This window comes from Sus scrofa, chromosome 6, assembly GCF_000003025.6.
Source record: "Sus scrofa isolate TJ Tabasco breed Duroc chromosome 6, Sscrofa11.1, whole genome shotgun sequence".
NCBI classification, from domain to species: domain Eukaryota; kingdom Metazoa; phylum Chordata; class Mammalia; order Artiodactyla; family Suidae; genus Sus; species Sus scrofa.
The window spans coordinates 135,720,578-135,740,138 of record NC_010448.4 but is presented as its reverse complement, the minus strand read 5'-3'; the positions used below and the strand labels follow the sequence as shown (position 1 = coordinate 135,740,138).

At 37.8% G+C, this 19,561-nt stretch overlaps 1 protein-coding gene across 10 annotated transcripts in view; it reads right to left on the bottom strand.

Annotated features, from left to right (window-relative positions):
• ZZZ3 (zinc finger ZZ-type containing 3) overlaps positions 1–19,561 on the bottom strand; it is a 140,308-nt gene that overhangs the window by 5,881 nt on the left and 114,866 nt on the right. For 8 of the 10 annotated variants that reach the window (XM_013996152.2, XM_005653415.3, XM_013996149.2 and 5 more), the window contains 8 exons: positions 15,918–16,065; positions 15,720–15,835; positions 15,166–15,237; positions 13,512–13,613; positions 12,495–12,590; positions 10,101–10,253; positions 4,145–4,279; positions 204–304 (listed from right to left, as the gene is read on the bottom strand). In XM_013996152.2, the coding sequence (XP_013851606.1) occupies positions 204–304; positions 4,145–4,279; positions 10,101–10,253; positions 12,495–12,590; positions 13,512–13,613; positions 15,166–15,237; positions 15,720–15,835; positions 15,918–16,065 (923 nt within the window). The remainder of the gene's footprint in view (positions 1–203; positions 305–4,144; positions 4,280–10,100; positions 10,254–12,494; positions 12,591–13,511; positions 13,614–15,165; positions 15,238–15,719; positions 15,836–15,917; positions 16,066–19,561) is intronic. The other 2 variants (XM_013996150.2, XM_021096458.1) reach the window with 1 other exon arrangement.

The window sequence follows — 19,561 nt, the reverse complement described above, 5'->3', positions numbered from 1 at the left end:
TTCCGTATGGCTCTACCTATTTAAATCCATTAATCTCTAATGGAAAGTTACTTGAGACATCATATGATTAAGGAAAATTTCTTAACCGTCTAGAATAGCAAAGTTTAATCCACTAAACGTGATTTCTAAGCAGTTTAGAAATCAAATTCACTAGAAGATGAGAAGCTTCTGTCAAAATTTAAGACTTAGAAGGATACACTTACCAGTCTGAACAAGAATCACAGAAATCCAAAGACATTTCTGGAGGACAATCCTGGCAGTGCCACCGAACACCCTGGATAGGTTCTATGCCACAGTTATCACACTATTAAAGACACACAGAGAGAAAATATTAAGCTATATTGTTCCCAAATTTTCTTTTTTCCTGTTGGACAACACGTAATATGCACATGGACACATTCTCCTCTCTCCTCATGCACTAGACAGTGGTATAACACCAAAATAGTTACAAGTTAGATACAGAGTCTAGCAAACGAGCTCAAACTATCCATTCAAGATTGAGCTACAACACGATGTACGATGGGTAAGTAGAACATCAGGAAGTATAATCTTCGATACGCTATATTTTTAAAATATCTTATGTAAATCATCTGCAAACTTGGCATTTGATTATTCGTAGCTATTGACTTGAAAGGCACCTTGGACCAGTGGAAGATCACTGTGACTGAGAACCACTGACTTAATAAGGTAGTTGAAACTATCCAAATATGTGAGAGAACTCTAACAGGCTAAAACAGGCTACCATGGCTAACATATAAACCCAAGTGAACCAAAAATCCTCTCTGAACTTTCATCCTTCTGAATTACTTTGTGAAGCCTTGAAACCAATGCCCACCATGAAGAAAAGGCAGCTTTAGCTTTTTCTCAGTGTGTGGCATTGTGGTGGCCCTCAGAGTATTCTTAGAAATCAAAGTAAATCCCATTTCTACTTTCTTTGATCATCAGGCCAACCAGAGTGGCTGACAGACTGGCAAACAAGCCAAAGCTGGGTCTTTCGACAAAATTAGAAGTGAGTTTCCCCTTGAAAAGAAAGAGATGTCATTTAGGAAAATCTTGAAATGAAGAAGTTGGGTACTGAAAGATCAAGAGAAAATATCATTTACTATAGTCTGGGTAATGGTGACTCCAAAGGATCAGAGGTAAAAGAATTTTAAATTTCAGTTTATCGGTATTTTTATGTATAAATTTGTAGTTCATGCTCAACTTTACTTTCTCCAATGCCACCAAGCATGGTCAATTCTAATGCCTAAGGTGCTCTTTTGTCTAAATTAACCCAGAGGATCTCTAACCAGTCTCCCTGCCTCCAGCCTTGCTTTCTTTCCATCCATTCCCCATACTAAGAACAGAGTGATTTCCCCCGTCCACTGAATTTTTTTTCAATTACATAAAAAACACGGAGTTTCTGTTGTGACTCAGTGGTTAACAAACCATATCAGTATCCATGAGAACATGGGTTTGATCCCTGGCCTCACTCAGTTGGTTAAGGACCTAGCATTGCCATGAGCTGTTGTGTAGGTCGCAGATGCGGCCTGGACTCCATGTTGCTGTGGCTGTGGAGTAGGCTGGTAGCTACAGCTCTAATTCGACCCCTACCCTGGGAATCTCCATATGCTGTGGGTGCAGCCCTAAAAAGACAAAAAAACAAAAACAAAAACAAAAACAAAAACAAACAAACAAAAAATCAATTACATAAAAAACAGAAATAGGAGCTCCCATTGTGGCTCAGTGGTTAAGGAACCCGACTAGCATCCGTGAGGACATGGGTTCGAACCCTGTCCTCACTCAGTGGGTTAAGGATCTGGTGTTGCCGTGAGCTGTGGTGAAGGTTGCAGATGCGGCTAGGATCCTATGTTGCCGTGGCCATGGTGTAGGCCAGCAGCTATAGCTCCAATTGGACCCCTAGTCTGGGAACCTAATTATGCTGCAGGTACGGCCCTAAAAAGACAAAAGACAAGAGTAAATAAATAAATAAATAAGGTTTTTTTCGTTTTTTGTTTTTTGTCTTTTTGCCATTTCTTGGGCCATTCCCGCGGCATATGGAGGTTCCCAGGCTAGGGGTCCAATCGGAGTCATAGCCACCGGCCTACGCCAGAGCCATAGCAACGAATGGTTTCCGAGCCGCGTGTGCAACCTACACCACAGCTCACCGCAACGCCAGATTCTTAACCCACTGAGCAAGGGCAGGGACCAAACCCGCAACCTCATGGTTCCTAGTCGGATTCGTTAACCACTGTGCCACGACAGGAACTCCAATAAATAAGAATTATTAAAGAATCAATAATACAGTAGCCAGAGATTTAGAGTTACCCACCCTAAACCCACTGCCTTCCTAAGGGTTATATAGTTCAAGAAGTTAGAACAACCTTTCTAGAATGCAAATTTCATGTTACTCTTTACCTTCAATGGTTCCCCAATATTTTAGGAGAGGTTAAACTCCTTAGCAAAATTCCCAAGGCAACTAAATAGTCTTTCACTACTCTCCAGTATGTACTCTAGTCATACTTGACCACTTCACTTACTTAACTTCTCTAAGTTACTTACAAAATGAAAACAGAATAAGGGAAGGAAGTGAGCCCATCTTGTTACAGCTGAATCCCTAGCACTTAGCAAAATGCCTGGAACATAATGGGTATTTTGAAATTTTGTGCAATGAATAAATGTTTCTACTAGCCTCTCAAAAAAAAAAAAAAAAAAAGAAGAAGAAGAAGAAAAGAAAGAAAAAGAAAAGAAAAACAGCAGAGATAACTGAATCTGAAAGGGCAAAAGAAATTTCTGATCCATGAACAAAAGCAACAACAAAATAGCTCAATGGATGAATGGATAAAGACAAATGGGATCTACTAAGGAAGAAAAAAGACCTGTATTCTGAGAACTATGAGGCAGTGATAAAAGAAATTAAAGACAATAGAAACAGATGGAAAGACATACCATGTTCTTGGACTGGAACACAATGTTGTCAAAATGACGACACTACCCTAGGCCATCTACAGATTCTACATGATCCCTACACCAAAGTACCAATGGCATTTTTCACAGAACTAGAACAAAAAATTTTTAAATTTGTATGGAGGAGTTCCCACCATGGCACAGTGGAAATGAATCCAACTAGGAACCTTGAGGCTGTGGGTTCAATCCCTGGCCCCACTCTGTGGGTTAAGGATCTGGCATTGCCATGAGCAGTAGTGACAGGTCACAGACACAGCTCAGATCTGGTTTTGCTGTGGCTGTGGTATAGGCTGGCAGCTGTAGCTCTGATTAGACCCCTAGCCTGGGAACCTCCTTATATGATGAATGCAGCCCTAAAAGGACAAGGACAAGGACAAAGACAAAGACCAAAAAAAAAAAAAAGGAAAGAAAGACAGAAAAAACAAAATTGTATGGAAACATAAATAACCAAATAGCAAACCAATCCTAAGAAAGAAAAGTGGAGCTGGAGGACTCAGCCTCCCTGACTTCAGACTATACTAAAGCTAAAATCATCAAAACAGTATGGTACTGGTACAAAAGCAGAAATACAGATCAATGGAACAAGATAGACAGCCCAGAAATAAACCCATGACATCCAAAACATGGAAACAACCTAAATGTCCAACAACAGAGAAATGGATAAAGATGTGGTACGTGGAAGTTCCCTGGTGGTCTAGCAGGTTAAGGATCCAATGGTGTCACTGCTATGGCACAGGTTCGATCCCTGGCTTGAGAACTTCCGGATGCTGAGGGCATGGCCATAAAAAGAAAAAAGAAAAAAAAAAAGAAAAAAGAAATTTGCTAAGAGAACAGACATTAAATGTTCTCACCTCAAAAGAAAAAAGATAACCACACGAGGTGAATTTTTCTTATACCTTAAGTTTTTGTACACATTAAATACATACAATTAATTTTTATTTGTTGTATCTCAATAAATTCTCATCTCATATTTTACCTCAAAGTATATCTGTATATTTTCTTCTCTCTACTGAATCATAAGCTTCTTTACACCAATAACTATGGCACACTACTTCGTATAAATGAACAGGACAAGAGCTAAACTTACTTTTACCTGTGTGCTTAAAAGTTGTGGAGTTTAAAGCTCTGAAAATCACCTTAAATATCTCTTATCATGCTTTCAAAGATTAAACAAATAGATAAATGAAGTAGAACTTACCTTGAAGCCCACATGTTGTACAAATCCACTTTCAGCTTGCATTTGCTGAAGTTTCTGTTTCTTCAACTTTTTAAACTGTAAAAGTTCCTTATATTCAGGTAAATTCCTATACATGATAGGAATACTTTCTTCATCCTGTTGAAAAGAACACAAAACAAAAATGCTCATTTGATAATTTAAACGAACTGATACAGAATATTTTTCTATTGACAAGATATTTTTCACCTTTAAGATACCACACCTTTTAGGGCTCACAGAAAATCAGCACTGCTAGCTGCAATATTTTAGACTAATACTTCTGGAGGGCTTCCTAATGCAATAGGAATACTGAACTATAGCAGGTGAATTCATAATGAAAGGACCAGGGGGAAAAAAAGGCACAACTCCCGCCTCTGTCATACACTAAAGCAGATTCAATCCCACCCCAAAAAGCTCATGGATACTTGAAAGACTCCCTATATTCTACTTCTTCCTGGTGTGTAGGAAGCTCTTCTTCACCAGTCTAACAGATATTTATCCTATTCTCCCAAATCATTTGTGTTCTGCTGTGCAGGATCCATTTTTTTCCTTTGTTCCCTCACAAATGATCCCAAGGTCACTAATTTCCACATCCCTCCTAACAGCATCCACAATTAACTGACTCCATGTTCCATCAACTCTCAATCGTGGACCCAACAATCCCTGTACCTCCCATTCCTCTTGCTCCCCATGTTAGTATTATTAACTACTATGCTTATTTTATATCAAGGAAACTGATGTTTATAGAAATTATAACTTTTACTCAAGGTTACAAAGTTAATTAGTTGTAGAGTGAAGTGATTTGAATCCAGATTTGTCTATTTAACTCCTAATACACTCAGCAGCCCAAGGCCTAAATCTGAGTGTTATCCTTAATTTTTCACTAATATCTAATACAACAAATTCTGGAGTTCCTGTCATGGCTCAGCAGTAATGAACCCAACCAACTAGGATCCATGAGGATGCCGGCTCGATCTCTGGTCTTACTCGGTGGGTTATGGATCCAGCGTTGCCATGAGCTATGGTGCAGGTCACAAACATAGCTTGGATTTGCATTGCTGTGGCTGTGGTGAAGGCCAGCAGCTACAGCTCCGATTGGACCCTTGGCCTAGGAACTTCCATATGCCACAGGTGTGGCCCTAAAAAGCAAAATCTATCACTATTTAATACTTTTTAAAATCTCTAGAGGACTGATAGTATCCACTCATTCCTCTGTCCCCACCATTGCTAAAAATGACTTCCTGACTGTCTACCATGTAAGTCCAAAGTCTTCAAATGGATGAATATTCTTTACAATCTCACACTTCGCCTACCTTTTCTCCCACTATCTTTCATCCACTTCAAATTCTTGTCAACTAAAGATGTTAAATGATAGCTTCCTGTGTATGCTACCACTGAGAAAGACAAGTAATGTAAGAAATACATTAATAGTAGTAAATATGTGACCTAAATAACTGAATAATGTAGTAAGAAATTTTATAATAAAATGTATTAAATTCAGATATTTTAGGCAAACATAAATACAAACTGTACTAAATTTTTAAATTAAAAAAATTTTTTTTTTTTTTTTTTTTTTGGCTTTCTTAGGGCTACAGTTGTGGCATATGGAAGTTCCCAGACCAGGGGTTGAATCTAGTGGTATATGCCACAGCTACAGATCTGAGCCACATCTACAACCTACACCACAGCTCATGGCAAAGCCAGATCCTTAACCCACTGAGCAAGGCCAGGGACTGAACTGTGTCCTCATGGACACTGGTTGGGTTCGTTACTGCTGAGCCACAACAGGAACTCCTTAATTTGCATTTTAAGTTTAAAGATATTATTAAATTTGGTCAACAAGATTAAGAAAAGTTAAGTCACCTTACACCTAGTAAAATGACTACTACCAAGAGAAAAAAAAAAAAAGAAAATAACAAGTGTTGGCAAGGAAGCAAAGAAACTGAAACTTTTGTACACTGCTGATGAGAATGTAAAATGTTGTGGCCATTATGGAAAACAGCACTGCGGTTCCTCAATAAATGAAACACAGAATTACCATATGATCAAGCAATTCTGCTTCTGAGTATATACCCAGAGGAAGTGAGGGCAGAGACTCAACAGATATTTGTACATCCATGCATTAGTCACAATAGCCAAAAAGCTGGGAGCAACCCAAGTGTCCGCTGACAGAAAAATGGGTAAATAAAACATGGTATACACATACAATGGAATGTTATTTGGTCTTAAAAAAGACAGAAATTGGAGTTCCCATCGTGGCGCAGTGGTTAACGAATCCGACCAGGAACCATGAGGTTGCGGGTTCGATCCCTGGCCTTGCTCAGTGGGTTAAGGATCCAGCATTGCCATGAGCTGTGGTGTAGATGGAAGATGCAGCTCAGATCCCGAGCTGCTATAGCTCTGGCGTAGGCCAGCAACTACAGCTCTGCTTAGACTCCTAGCCTGGGAACCTCCATATGCCGCGGGAAGCAGCCCTAGAAAAGACAAAAAGACAAAAAAGAAAAAAAGAAGAAAAAAAGAAAAAAGACGGAAATTGTGACATGTTGTAAGATGGAAGAACCCTGAAGACATTATGCTAAGTGCTATAAGCCAGACGCAAAAGGACAAAAACTGTGTGATTCTATCTAGAGAGGTACCCAGAACAGTCAAATTCAGAGAGAGAGAAGGGAGAATGGCAGTTGCCAGGGGTTGGAAGGAGAAGGGGATAGGGGAAATAACATTTATTGGGCATGGAGTTTCAGTTTTACAGGACATAAAGAGCTGTGGAGAGTGGTTACACAATAATGTAAAGTACTTTAACACTACTGAACTGTACACTTAAAATTGGCTAGGGTAGTAAATTGTATGTTATGGGTATTTGCTACAATTAGAAATAAAAATTCCATACTATTCAGCCATAAAAAAAAAGATAAAATCTTGTCATTGTGACTACAAAGATGAACCTTGAGAGAATTATGCTAAGTGATATAAGTCAGAAGAAGACAGACAAATACCATGATTTCACTCATATGTTAAATATTTTAAAAAATAAATGAACGAAAAACCCCAAAACATATACAGGTACAGGGAACAGACTGGGGTTCTGAGAACAGATTGGTATTCTTCCCACAGAGGGGAAGAGTGGTAGGGGAGGAAGAAATAGGTAAACAGGGTCGAATGCATGGTAATGGGTGGAAACTAGATTTTGGCGGTGAGCACACTGTAGTACATACACTTAAGTTGAATTAAAATTCTGCACACATGAAACATATTTTATAAACCAGTGTTCCCTTAAAATAAACAAATAAATACATATTTTTAAAATATTAATAAGTTTCCTAGTTATAATCATTTTAAATTTAGTTAAAGTGGAAACACTATGACTAATTTCAAAGGAGGCTGTAACAGAATACAGATTTTAAAACTAAGGAGGTGGAGTTCCCATTGTAGCCCAGCAGAAATGAATCCAACCTGGATCCCAAGTTGCTGTGGGTGTCGTGTAGGCCAGCAGCTGTAGCTCTGATTCGACCCCTAGTCCGGGGAACTTCTATGTGCTTCAGGTGCAGCCCTGAAAAGCAAAGAAATAAAAAATAAAATAACATAAAATAAAACAAGGAAGTATTTACATGCAAGCATACTGTCTCTCTAGCTACTGCTTTCTTTTTTCTTTTGTTTTTTGCTTTCTTTAGGGCAGCACCTGAGGCATACAGAAGTTCCCCAGCTTAGGGGTTAAATCAGAGCTGCAGCTGCTGGTCTACGCCACAGCAAGAGCAACTCAGGATCCAAGTCGCATCTGTGACATACACCACAGCTCATGGCAATGCCAGATCCTTAACCCACCGAGTGGGGCCAGGGATCAAACCCACATCCTCATGGATACTAGTCGGGTTCGTTACCCCTGAGCCACAGTGGGAACCCTTCTAGCTACTGCTTTTTTGAAAAGAAACTGAAATCTATAAATTTCACATCAGAGGATTCATAAATATACATTTAAATAGCTATTTTAAAGTAACAGAATGATATGAAATGCTGCTTATTTAAAAATAAATAAACCACACTGAGAACTATGTCTGATCACTTATGACACAGCACGATAATGGGAGAAAAAAGAATGTATACACATGTATGTGCAACTTGGTCACTATGCTGTACAGTTGAAAAAAATTTGTATTGGGGAAATAACAATTTAAAAACTACAAAAACAAAAAATAATAAATAAATAAAAATAAACCAAACAAATCAAATTCAACCAATTATATTCTATTTTGATACTGATATTACTGTCAATTTTCTCAAAACACACTTCTTTTAAATATCCTACTGGAGTTCCCATCGTGGCTCAGTGGGTTAACGATCCGGCGTTGCTGTAAGCTGTGGTGTAGGTTGCAGACGCGGCTCGGATCCCGCGTTGCTGTGGCTCTGGCGTAGGCGGGCAGCTACAGCTCTGATTAGACCCCTAGCCTGGGAACCTCCATATGCCGTGGGAGCGGCCCAAGAAATAGCTAAAAAGACAAAAAAAAAAAAAAAAAAAAAAAAAAAAGACTCCTAGAGTATTATCAAAACTCAAAACCCAACTTGAATAGGTTCTAAGTGTCAACTGGCCAATATGAACACTAATAAAGACAATAATATCAATATTCTGAAACACATTAAATATATTTAAGTCCAACAATTCATAAAAACAGAAAATTTTTAAAATCTCATGAGTAATTTTTGGAGGATATTAGAGAATAAGCTCATTTGGCGGTGAGGGGTGCCTGCAGCATGTAGAAGTTCCTGGACCAGGGATCAAACCCATGCCACAGCAGTGACCTGAGCTGCTGCAGTGACAACGTCAGATCCTTAACCACAAGAGAACTCTAAACTCATTATTTTAAAAACAAGAAAGTAAAGAATCAAGCAATTGTGCTGCCTTTTCTGTATTTACCTTAAGGTAATCAAATCATTGATAAGAGGGATTTACTTTACAAACTATCCTATCAAATAAATGAAGAAAGAACATTACTATTTTGTACCATCTGATGAATTACTGGATCTAAGCAATGATCAATGGCTGCTATGTCAAAAAATGACATCCAGACTGATGAAAATATACACAAAATAGTCCTACCGACTTTAACAAACAAAAATCCCCCAAATAAATCTGAACCTGATTGATTAACTAGACCTATCAATTTTTTTTTTTTGGTGGTTTTTTTTTTTTTTTTTTTTCCTTTTCTTTTCTTTTTTTGGCTGCCCAGCAGCACATGGAGTTTCTGGGTCAGGAGTTGCCTCAAGGCAACACAGGATTCTTAACCCACAGGCAAGGTACTGAACCTGTGTCCCAAAGCTCTAGAAACACCACTAATTCCATTGTACCACTGCAGGAATTCCTAGATCTATCAATTTATAGGAGATTCAGGGAACAGAGGAACAGGTTAAATGATATCAAAAAGATGGTAAACAAAAAAATCCACACTGCGGTAAATTCTATAAGACATATAACAGTTTTTCAACAAAAAATTTTGAGAGGGAAAAGAAGAGAGAAAGAAAAAGAGGGCAAGGGTAAATTTATTGCATTTTATGATTGGGGAAATAAGAACTGATTATATATCTGATTATATAAAGTACTACCTTTTAATAAACATGATAATGACAGTGTATAATGTCTGAGACTTGCTCCAAAATAATCCAGGATGGCGTTGGTGTGAGTAGAAAGTATACAGGAAAACAAGACTGCCACAAATTGACAATTTCTGAAGTTGGATAATGGGTGTAGCACAGTTCATTTCTGTGTATGTTAGAAGATTTCTTTATGAAAAAAAATGTTTAAGCCCATTATAAAACAAGTTAATTAAAAGAAAGCAACATTCTCTGAAGAAGAGGAATAATTAGGAAATCCTGATGCTCCTGCTTTATATCCTGATCTGTATAATACACAGATAAATACATATATATATACTATAAATAGATAACTTACTGACGTCTCCTCAATAGCAGTGCTCATGTGGCTATGAAAACAGGATCGGTCATCATCTTCATCCATATAGACTGGCGGTTCATGGGAAGTCATGAAAGTGGAAGGTTTAAAGAGATGCTTATTAAGGGGGTGCTGTCGTCTGCTTGTTGAAGACTAAGTGAGAAAACAAATTTTTAATTGGGATAGTGGACAATCATTGAAAGAATCAAAAATATAAAAATACAGATGCTACTTCCTGACAGCCTGCCGAATCAGGACTGCACCTCTATCTTTCAGCATACTCTTTTTTTTTTTTTTTTTTTTTTTTATATTTTTGCCATTTTCTTGGGCCACTCCCGTGGCATATGGAGGTTCCCAGGCTAGGGGTCTAATTGGAGCTGTAGCCGCTGGCCTACACCACAGCCACAGCAACGCAGGATCCGAGCCACGTCTGCAACCTACACCACAGCTCACGGCAACGCCGGATCCTTAACCCACTGAGCAAGGGCAGGGATCGAACCCGCAACCGCATGGTTCCTAGTCGGATTCGTTAACCACTGCGCCACGACAGGAACTCCAGCATACTCTTATCTGGTTGCTTTTTCTATGTTATCTGAATTTTTTAAAATACAATTAGTCTTAAAAAAAAAATAAACCAAACCAAATGAACACAACACACAGAAATGCAGAGGGGATACCTACCTAGAGGACATAACCTAGCTCATATCTGTATCCCCAACATTTATCTCACTGTTGGCGTTCACATGTTGAATCCCCCTTATGATCATCTTACCGATGATCAGGGAGGATGAAGTTAGCCAAAGCCAGATATAAAACTAACAAATAAATGGAAAATCTCCCTGACATGATAAATGTCTGAAAATATTATCTAACACTGATTGCTTACTCTATGTCAGTGTCACTCAATCTTCAAAATGCTTCTAAAGTAGCCACTATCACATCTAATTTAAAGGTGAAAAAAATGGAGGCACAAGGAGGTTAACTTTCTTGTTCAAGGTGTTGCAGGCAGACAGTGGCAGAACCAAGATTACAAACTAGGCCTGTGTGGTGCCAAAGCCCTCACCGTTGAACTGCTGTGCAGACTGCCTCTCTTCACTGACAGCACAGCCACAGAGAATAACCTCAGCTACATGGAGAACCATCATTTCATTTCAAAATTCAAACTCTAACTACGGCAAGGAATCACTATATCTATGACTGGGCTAGACCTTTCCAGACAAAATGTCTATTAACTTAAAATTCAGAGTACACAAAGGAGGGAGCACATTAGATTTCTTAAGGATTCCTTCATTATCATCATCTAGTCTTAGTGGTGAAAATAACAGGTGCACAACACATCTAAAGGTAACACAGAAATTAAGAAAATTAGAGTGTTAAGTTCAATGTTGGTTATCAAATTTCCAACATTTCAAAGTTGTAGCATGAACTCTATATATCCAATATAGATAATACTGTATCTGGGGGGGGGGAATATCCAAAATATTGAAAACAAATGACACAATAAGTTTCAAAAGCTTGGTAAAAAGAATAAAAACAAAACTTGTAAAACATGGAGCTACACAGACAATATTCTCAATGTAAAATATGTACAATAGCTTCAGTAAGGAAGGATAACATCATTAAATACACCCTTAGCTTTTTGTTATGTGAAGGATGGCAGTTGTCAGGGAGCAGAAGTATCAGAATGGTTAAGGAAATAGAAGAAGGCCAATCATGCGCTTTTTTTCATGCAATTAAAGCAAAAAACCAGCTACAATTTGATGCAGCGTTCTATGTAGGAGAGGAGCAGTAGCTTTTTCACTGTATGGAACAGCAGAGAATAGTGGAAAAGGCTTGAGAGCACAATCAGATCAATGGTTCCCAGACTTACTAGATATGTGACTAGACAAATTTACACAATGTACTTAATTTTCTCATCTCTAAGAAGGTTACAGAACAGTACCTACTGGAGAGCATTCAACAGTAAGAATAATAGCCATTAATATTATCATGAGTAAAGTGAAGGTGATACTGCCTCTACTTCTAGCATTGTAGTGAGGATTAAATAGCTTAACAAACACTGCTATTTTGGGATACAGAGCATATCTATAAAACAGACTGTGTTTATTAAAGAATCAAAATCCTAAAAATTTCAGCATCACAAAGGCCCTTCTGAAACACGTTCAATCGAAAATCTTTCAAATGGTACTCATTCTCCTAAGCTAACCTTACTCTTAAGAAAATAATGAATAATCATCACTGAAGCTCCTACCATGTATTTATGCCCTATATAACAAAATGCATAGAGTGACATTTTAAAAATAAAAGAAATCTGTTCTGATAAAAACATAAACTTTTACACAGTAATTGTGACTTTGATGAGTTTAAGATCTAAGGTTTACTGTTTCCTTTTACCTTTTTGGAGTATATATATAAGTTTGGTGTTCTGCCTGGGACTGGAATGCCAGCTTTAGTTAGTTTTATGAAATACTTCTGCACTCGGCTGGCAACCTAAGGAAACATGACAGGCCTTTTAACATGATAAATGACAAGACATGCAATACCAGATAGTTTTTAAAAGTTAAAACATACATTTGCGTCTTTTTTTTTTTGGTCTTTTTAGGACTGTACCCTCGGCATATGGAGGTTCCCAGGCTAGGGGTCGAATCAGAGCTGTAGCTGCCAGCCTATGCCAGAGCCACAGCAACTCGGGATCCGAGCCATGTCTGCGACCTACACCACAACTCACAGCAACACCGGATCCTTAACCCACTGAGCGAGGCCAGGGATCAAACCCGTGTCCTCATGGATGCTTGTCGGGTTCGTTAACCTCTGAGCCACGATGGGAACTTCCACATTCATATCTTAATGAATACTAACTTAAAATTTATCACAAATTTAGACATAATTTTAAATTGCCACCAAAGACATGTAATTTTTAAATCTAGACCAAAAATTTGTTAAAATAAACTAAATTTGATTCCAAAGCTAAACACATTTTCAACTTGTGAACACTCTGCTTGTACCATAAAAACACATCTATTAATATCAATGGGAATGGGAAGGAGAAAACAGTTTTTTGGTTTTTTTTTTTTTTTAGAAAGACAACCAGGAAATACTGACCAATCTATTGGTATAGTCTAACCAAACACCACGTAACTGGTGTACTCATTAAACATTCAAGAGACACTAAGTCCATTACATTTTTGCGTTTTAGCATGTAGTAATAATACAAGGGAGAATTACCTCAAGTTGTTTCTAAGATCTACACAAAAATACACAATATTATTTTTTAAAACTCCAAATACTATGGCACTCTGCAGCTAAATATGACAGGTATATCTGCTGACTTCAGCTGCATTTAAAAAGAAACTTCATAAAATAAGAACCATCAAAAACATGCCAATAATATGGGGCTTTCTCCTCAATTACCTGTTTTGCTGTCCTATTACCCAGTTCATCTGCTATCTTCTGCCAGCGTCGAGATTCTACTTCTTCAGGAGGGTATTTCAGGAGTAGTTGTTCAAGCTTTTTCTAAGCCAAACCAAAGACCAAATTTAAGAAAGTTTAATACTGAGTTCCTAATTAAATATATTCACCTTTCATCTTAAACTATAATACTCCCCTCTCCAACTTTGGGGGTTAGGTCAACTAGAAATCCTCATAGTAGGAAAAATTTCTAATAAGGAATTTAAGACTTCACAGGGAACATGACATTAGAGAATAAAACCTATAAAGATTTTCTGTTCACGTCAGTAAAAAGAAACCACCCCTCACCAAAAAATTAATTAGTTAACTAATATTTTACACATCTTAGTGATTTCCGCTGACTACATTTTCTTTCTCTTGTTTAGACTTCCCACTATGGATCTGAAAAAACCATTTGAATTTAGAAATAATACTGTGAGTGATCTTTTTCCTCCTTGGTGTGGTCCTTTATTCAAATATTTCATTTTAATATTCTGACCTATCTCCTAAATTCTCCTATAGTACTAAAGATGCAGACAAGTCTGTATGTTTGAAATAAAGTCAGTTCCTAAAGCTTTTTATAAACTGCTTAACACATTACAGCTGCGCAGTTAACCTCCTATGAGACAGAGATGTGTCTCAAACCCTACCCACTAACAGTCCTAGCTGTATGCCAAAATGTAAGACAACATCTGACCTTGGCTTTGTGTCCCCTCCAAACAAAAACAAGAATTCACTTTACTTGGCCCCAGGTTTTTCTGTCTCCCAAAGCTGCACTACAAAAACTTTATTACATCTGTTTCACTACTTTCTTTTTTTTTTTTTTTTTTTTTGTCTTTTGTCTTTTTGTTGTTGTTGTTGTTGCTATTTCTTGGGCCGCTCCCGCGGCATATGGAGGTTCCCAGGCTAGGGGTTGAATCGGAGCTGTAGCCACCGGCCTACGCCAGAGCCACAGCAACGCGGGATCCGAGCCACGTCTGCAACCTACACCACAGCTCACGGCAACGCCGGATCCTTAACCCACTGAGCAAGGGCAGGGACCGAACCCGCAACCTCATGGTTCCTAGTCGGATTCGTTAACCACTGCACCACGACGGGAACTCCTGTTTCACTACTTTCTTCTTCTTCTTTTTTTTTGTCTTTTTAGGGCCGCACCCGCGGCATATGGAAGTTTCCAGGTTGAATTGGAGCTGTAGCTGCTGGCCTACACCACAGCCACAGCAATGTGGGATCCAAGCCATGTCTGCAACCTAAACCACAGCTCACAGGAATGAGGGATTTTTAACCCAATGAGCAAGGCCAGGGATCAAACCTGAGTCCTCATGGATGCTAGCTGGGTTTGTTACCACTGAGCCACAACAGGAACTTCTGTTTCACTATTTTTTCAACCACCCCCTTCCCCAAACCCATGTTCCGTCTTTAAAATTCATCCCCCAAACAGAATTCATATATTCCAGAATCCAAAATTCTTGAAGTGAGCAAAAAGAAATGTTTAAATATTTTAAATTCATGGCTAAAAGGAATTAGATACAATAATACACAACTTTATTCATAAGGCTTACTCTAGTTTTAACTGTATATTACTTTTTAACCTACAAAATTTATAAATATCTATTACCTGTTCTTCAACAGTCCACAGCTGGTTAAATGTTTCAGGCTTGGTATCATCACACAGGCGTCCTCTTATCATCTGCATATAAAACAAAGCTTTTTGTCAGAGAGAAAAAAAACAAAAGACTACCCTTTGATTTAGCCAAATAACACAGAAATTATGGAATTTTTTATTAATTTCAAAGTGTTAGTAAATTTATTTTTTAATGTATACATCATTTACTATTTACAAAATGTTTCACATTCCTTTACTTCATTTGGTTTTATACTTCTAGCAATCCTGTGATATAGATTTTTCATTTTAAAGAAAAGGAAATGTTACTTTTTCATTCTGAACCCACATGTTTATCAAGGTTCCTCTAACAGCAACAAAGCCAGAATTCAAATCCTGGCTGCATTCCACTATACACAAAGAACTCTCATTTTTAGAGTAAATATTATAGTATGTCAGGCACTGAAGTAGGTATATACATGTACTATTCATTATAATCCTCACAACAACTCTACAAACCAGCAAAATGTTAAAATGTTCTGCCTATTCCAACACTTTGTACTGCTTACCTGAGGACGACTATTCGAGCCTTCTGGACCATCACTCAAAGGCAACATAGAGTATGAAAGGGACTCGCCATCTTTCCTAGAATCTAGAGGACTTTTTGGTCTAGCAGGTAAACCTACTAAAAAGAAGACCATGTATAGGATTATTAAAGATTTTGCCAGGTATTTCTCTACTTAAATTATTAGCACGTAATTTCTTACCTTTATCAAAAACTAGCTTAACTCTCCTAGTATGTCTTTTACGATTTTTAAATTCTCTTTCAAAGTTCCCGAGGCTATTGGTATATTGGTCCCATACAATCTCAGGCAATTGAACAACTCTCTGTGGATATGGAAGCCCTATATCGGCCTGGGGAAAAAAAATAAGAAAGTGTCAGTCTAAATATGATTCAAGAAACTGTCAACTACACTCAAATTTTCAGATGACTCCAAATCTAAATCATCATCAACTGGGTGTTTCTATTCACTGTCTGAAGCCAAAAGCCAATAAAATTAAGGTGATATCGTCTAAACAATAAGTGGTAGAGATGATAGCCAAGTAAAGGAGAAATGAACTTAAAACATAAGCACTACTTTTAGACAGAGCTCTAAAGCTGAAATATATATTCATACTAATTTTATGTATTTTATCACTAATACACTTTAAACAGAAATAACAAAGAAAGGTTCTTATCACTTAAGAATAGCACATGAAATGTGTTTGACTGAAATAGAATATAATTTGACATACAGAATTCATTTTAAATGCACCCTCGTGTTCCTGATTTATCCATAAAACAAGTAATTATCTTCACACTATGTAACTCTTAGCACGTGTACAAAAAACTTATGACACTGAGAATCAAAACTACATCTTGGAATTCAGTTACTCTGCCAACCACCTTCATAGAAGTTATTAATTGTCATAATTACTCAAACCAGGTGACTATGATCAATCTTTGTGTTTCTTTTGTTTTGTTTTGTTTTTGTCTTTTTGCCTCTTCTAGGGCTGCTTCCGCGGCATATGGAGATTCCCGGCAACGTGGGATATGAGCCATGTCTGCAACCTACACCACAGCTCACAGCAACGCCAGATCCTTAACCCACTGAGCAAGGCCAGGGATCGACCCGCAACCTCATGGTTCCTAGTTGGATTCGTTAACCACTTCGCCATGACAGGAACGCCTTTTTTTTGTTTGTTTTTTTTATGGCTACACCTGTGGCATGTGGAAGTTCCCAGACTAGGGGACAAATCGGAGCTGCAGCTGTGGCTTATGCCACAGACTTGGCAACACCAGATTTGAGCCACATCTGTGACCTATGCTGCGGCCTATGGCAAAGCCGAGTCCTTAACCCACTGAGTGAGGCCAGGGACTGAAACCGCATCCTCACAGAGACTATGTCAAGTTCTTAATCTACTGAGCCACAACAGAACGCCTACGATCAATCTTTTCTTTTTCTTTTCTTTTTTTTTTTCTGTCTTTTGTTTTTTTAGGGCTGCACCTACAGCATGTGGAGGTTCCCAGGCTGGGGGTCGAACTGGAGCTGTTGCTGCTGGCCTACATCAGAGCCACAGCAACGCCAGATGCAAGCCGTGTCTTCGACCTACACCATAGCTCATGGCAACACCAGATCCCTAACCCACTGAACGAGGCCAGGGATTGAACCCACAACTTCATGGTTCCTAGTCGGATTCGTTTCCACTGTGCCAAGACAATCTTTGATAGGGATTTGGATTACATAGATGGATGTATTTGTCAGAACTCATATAATGGTAAAATTAGGATTTGTGAATGTCATTGTTTGTAAATTTCACCTAAAAAAGTTTTAAAAATAATTTTAGTTAACGATATGCATCTGAAATGTCTTTGTGTGAAGTATATATGTTTGCAACTTTGGAATGCATGAAATGAATTCCACATTTAAATAAGATGTAATGATGGATGGCAGGATTTAAGACATAGAATAAAACAAATACAGTAAAATGTTAACTGCAGAATCTAGGGGATATATATGTGTGTGTGTGTGTGTTAACTACATAGAAACTTTCAACATTTTTTGTACTAACCTTTTTCATAATAAAACACTGAGAAAAAGATCAAGTCAGAAATTACAGGAGTTCCCGTCGTGGCGCAGTGGTTAACAAATCCGACTAGGAACCATGAGGTTGCGGGTTCGGTCCCTGGCCTTGCTCAGTGGGTTAACGATCCGGCGTTGCTGTAAGCTGTGGTATAGGTTGCAGACGTGGCTCGGATCCTGCGTTGCTGTGGCTCTGGCGTAGGCTGGCGGCCACAGCTCCGATTAGACCCCTAGCCTGGGAACCTCCATATGCCGCAGGAGCGGCCCAAGAAATAGAAAAAAAGACCAAAAAAAAAAAAAAAAAGAAATTACAAAGCTGGCAAGCAAAATCGACTCTGTGATACAGAATTCTTAATTTTTATTTTGCTTGTGACATATTACATTATCAGCATCATCATAACAGTATATAGTAGTCTAAGGTTCAGCTTTTGAAAAATTAGAATAGAGTGTCTTTTAAAGGAATGATGGTAATATCAAAGAAAGTTAGCAAGTGATAAATGTTCCCTGCATTCTATACACCCATATACAATCCAAGTTTCCTTAATTTTAATTAGGAGTTTTTAGATGTCCAGTAAAACAAAGAGATCACATATCAATAACTACTATGGTAAACCTAGAGAAAATAGGCAAATCGGGGTTCCCTGGTGGCTCAGCAGATTAAGGATCCAGTGTCATCACTGCCGTGTCTTGGTTTGCTGCTGTGGCGCAGGTTCAATCACCAGCCTAGGAACTTCCATGTGCTGCAGGCACAGCCCCAAACCCCCAAAATAGGCAAATTACGAATACATAAATGTACAAACACAGAAAAAGAGAAGAACCAAACTTCTAAACTAAATCCAGCAGAAAATTTTCTTTCCAAGGAACGTAAGTCTTTCGTGATTACCAAAGTATCTGGGATTTAATATACATCTGCATTATTTTTGAAAAAATTCTTAAGATGGTCAATATCACATTTCTGTTTCTGAGATAAAAATGAAAAGAAATTCAGTTCAAAACTAAACATAGAAATGGAAAACTAGCAAAAAACCAACCACATACACAGCTAGTAAATGTGAATAATTGCAACTTTTTGCCCACCCAAGAAAATAAATAAAATGAGATTAATGTTAGAATACCATGAGGGGTTTTAGCTGAATCCATTATAAGTAAACACTGTAAGTATTACATTTTTTTGCATCAGAAAACTGTTTAATACAGCAACACATAATTAATAAGCAGCCTAAATGGGCCCAATGTAACCAAAAGGGCACAAAGAGGTTTTAAAACTTTACAAGTTTTAATAAATCAATATATAGATTCTACATCCATTAAGATAGTCAATGTTCTAAAAGCATGGAGAAAAAGGAGTATCTGCCAAGTGGATAATATAACTAGAAGAACACACAGGCCAGTTAGCTCAGTTGGTTAGAGCGTGGTGCTAATATAACTAGAAGAATCCAAATCCCAATAATAATTATATTAAAAAAAATGAAATTCTCAGGACTATTCTCTCAACATCTGGTAGACCACTTTTGTGACTCATTAAAAACCAGTAAGTAATAACTACACTTTTCATACTATACAGGGTAAATTTTTGTTTTTTTAAGGTGAAAAAGATTTTTTTCATAGTTCTTCAGTTTTAATTTTTTCATACAATGCCGATTAATATTATAACTTTTAAATTTGCTGAATAATTAATGTGTCCCTAATTCAATACACATACTATGGCAAAAATACACACATATATTATCTTCATGTTTACATACTAAGAAAATTATAAAAACTTGAATCACTTTCAAATGGTTAAC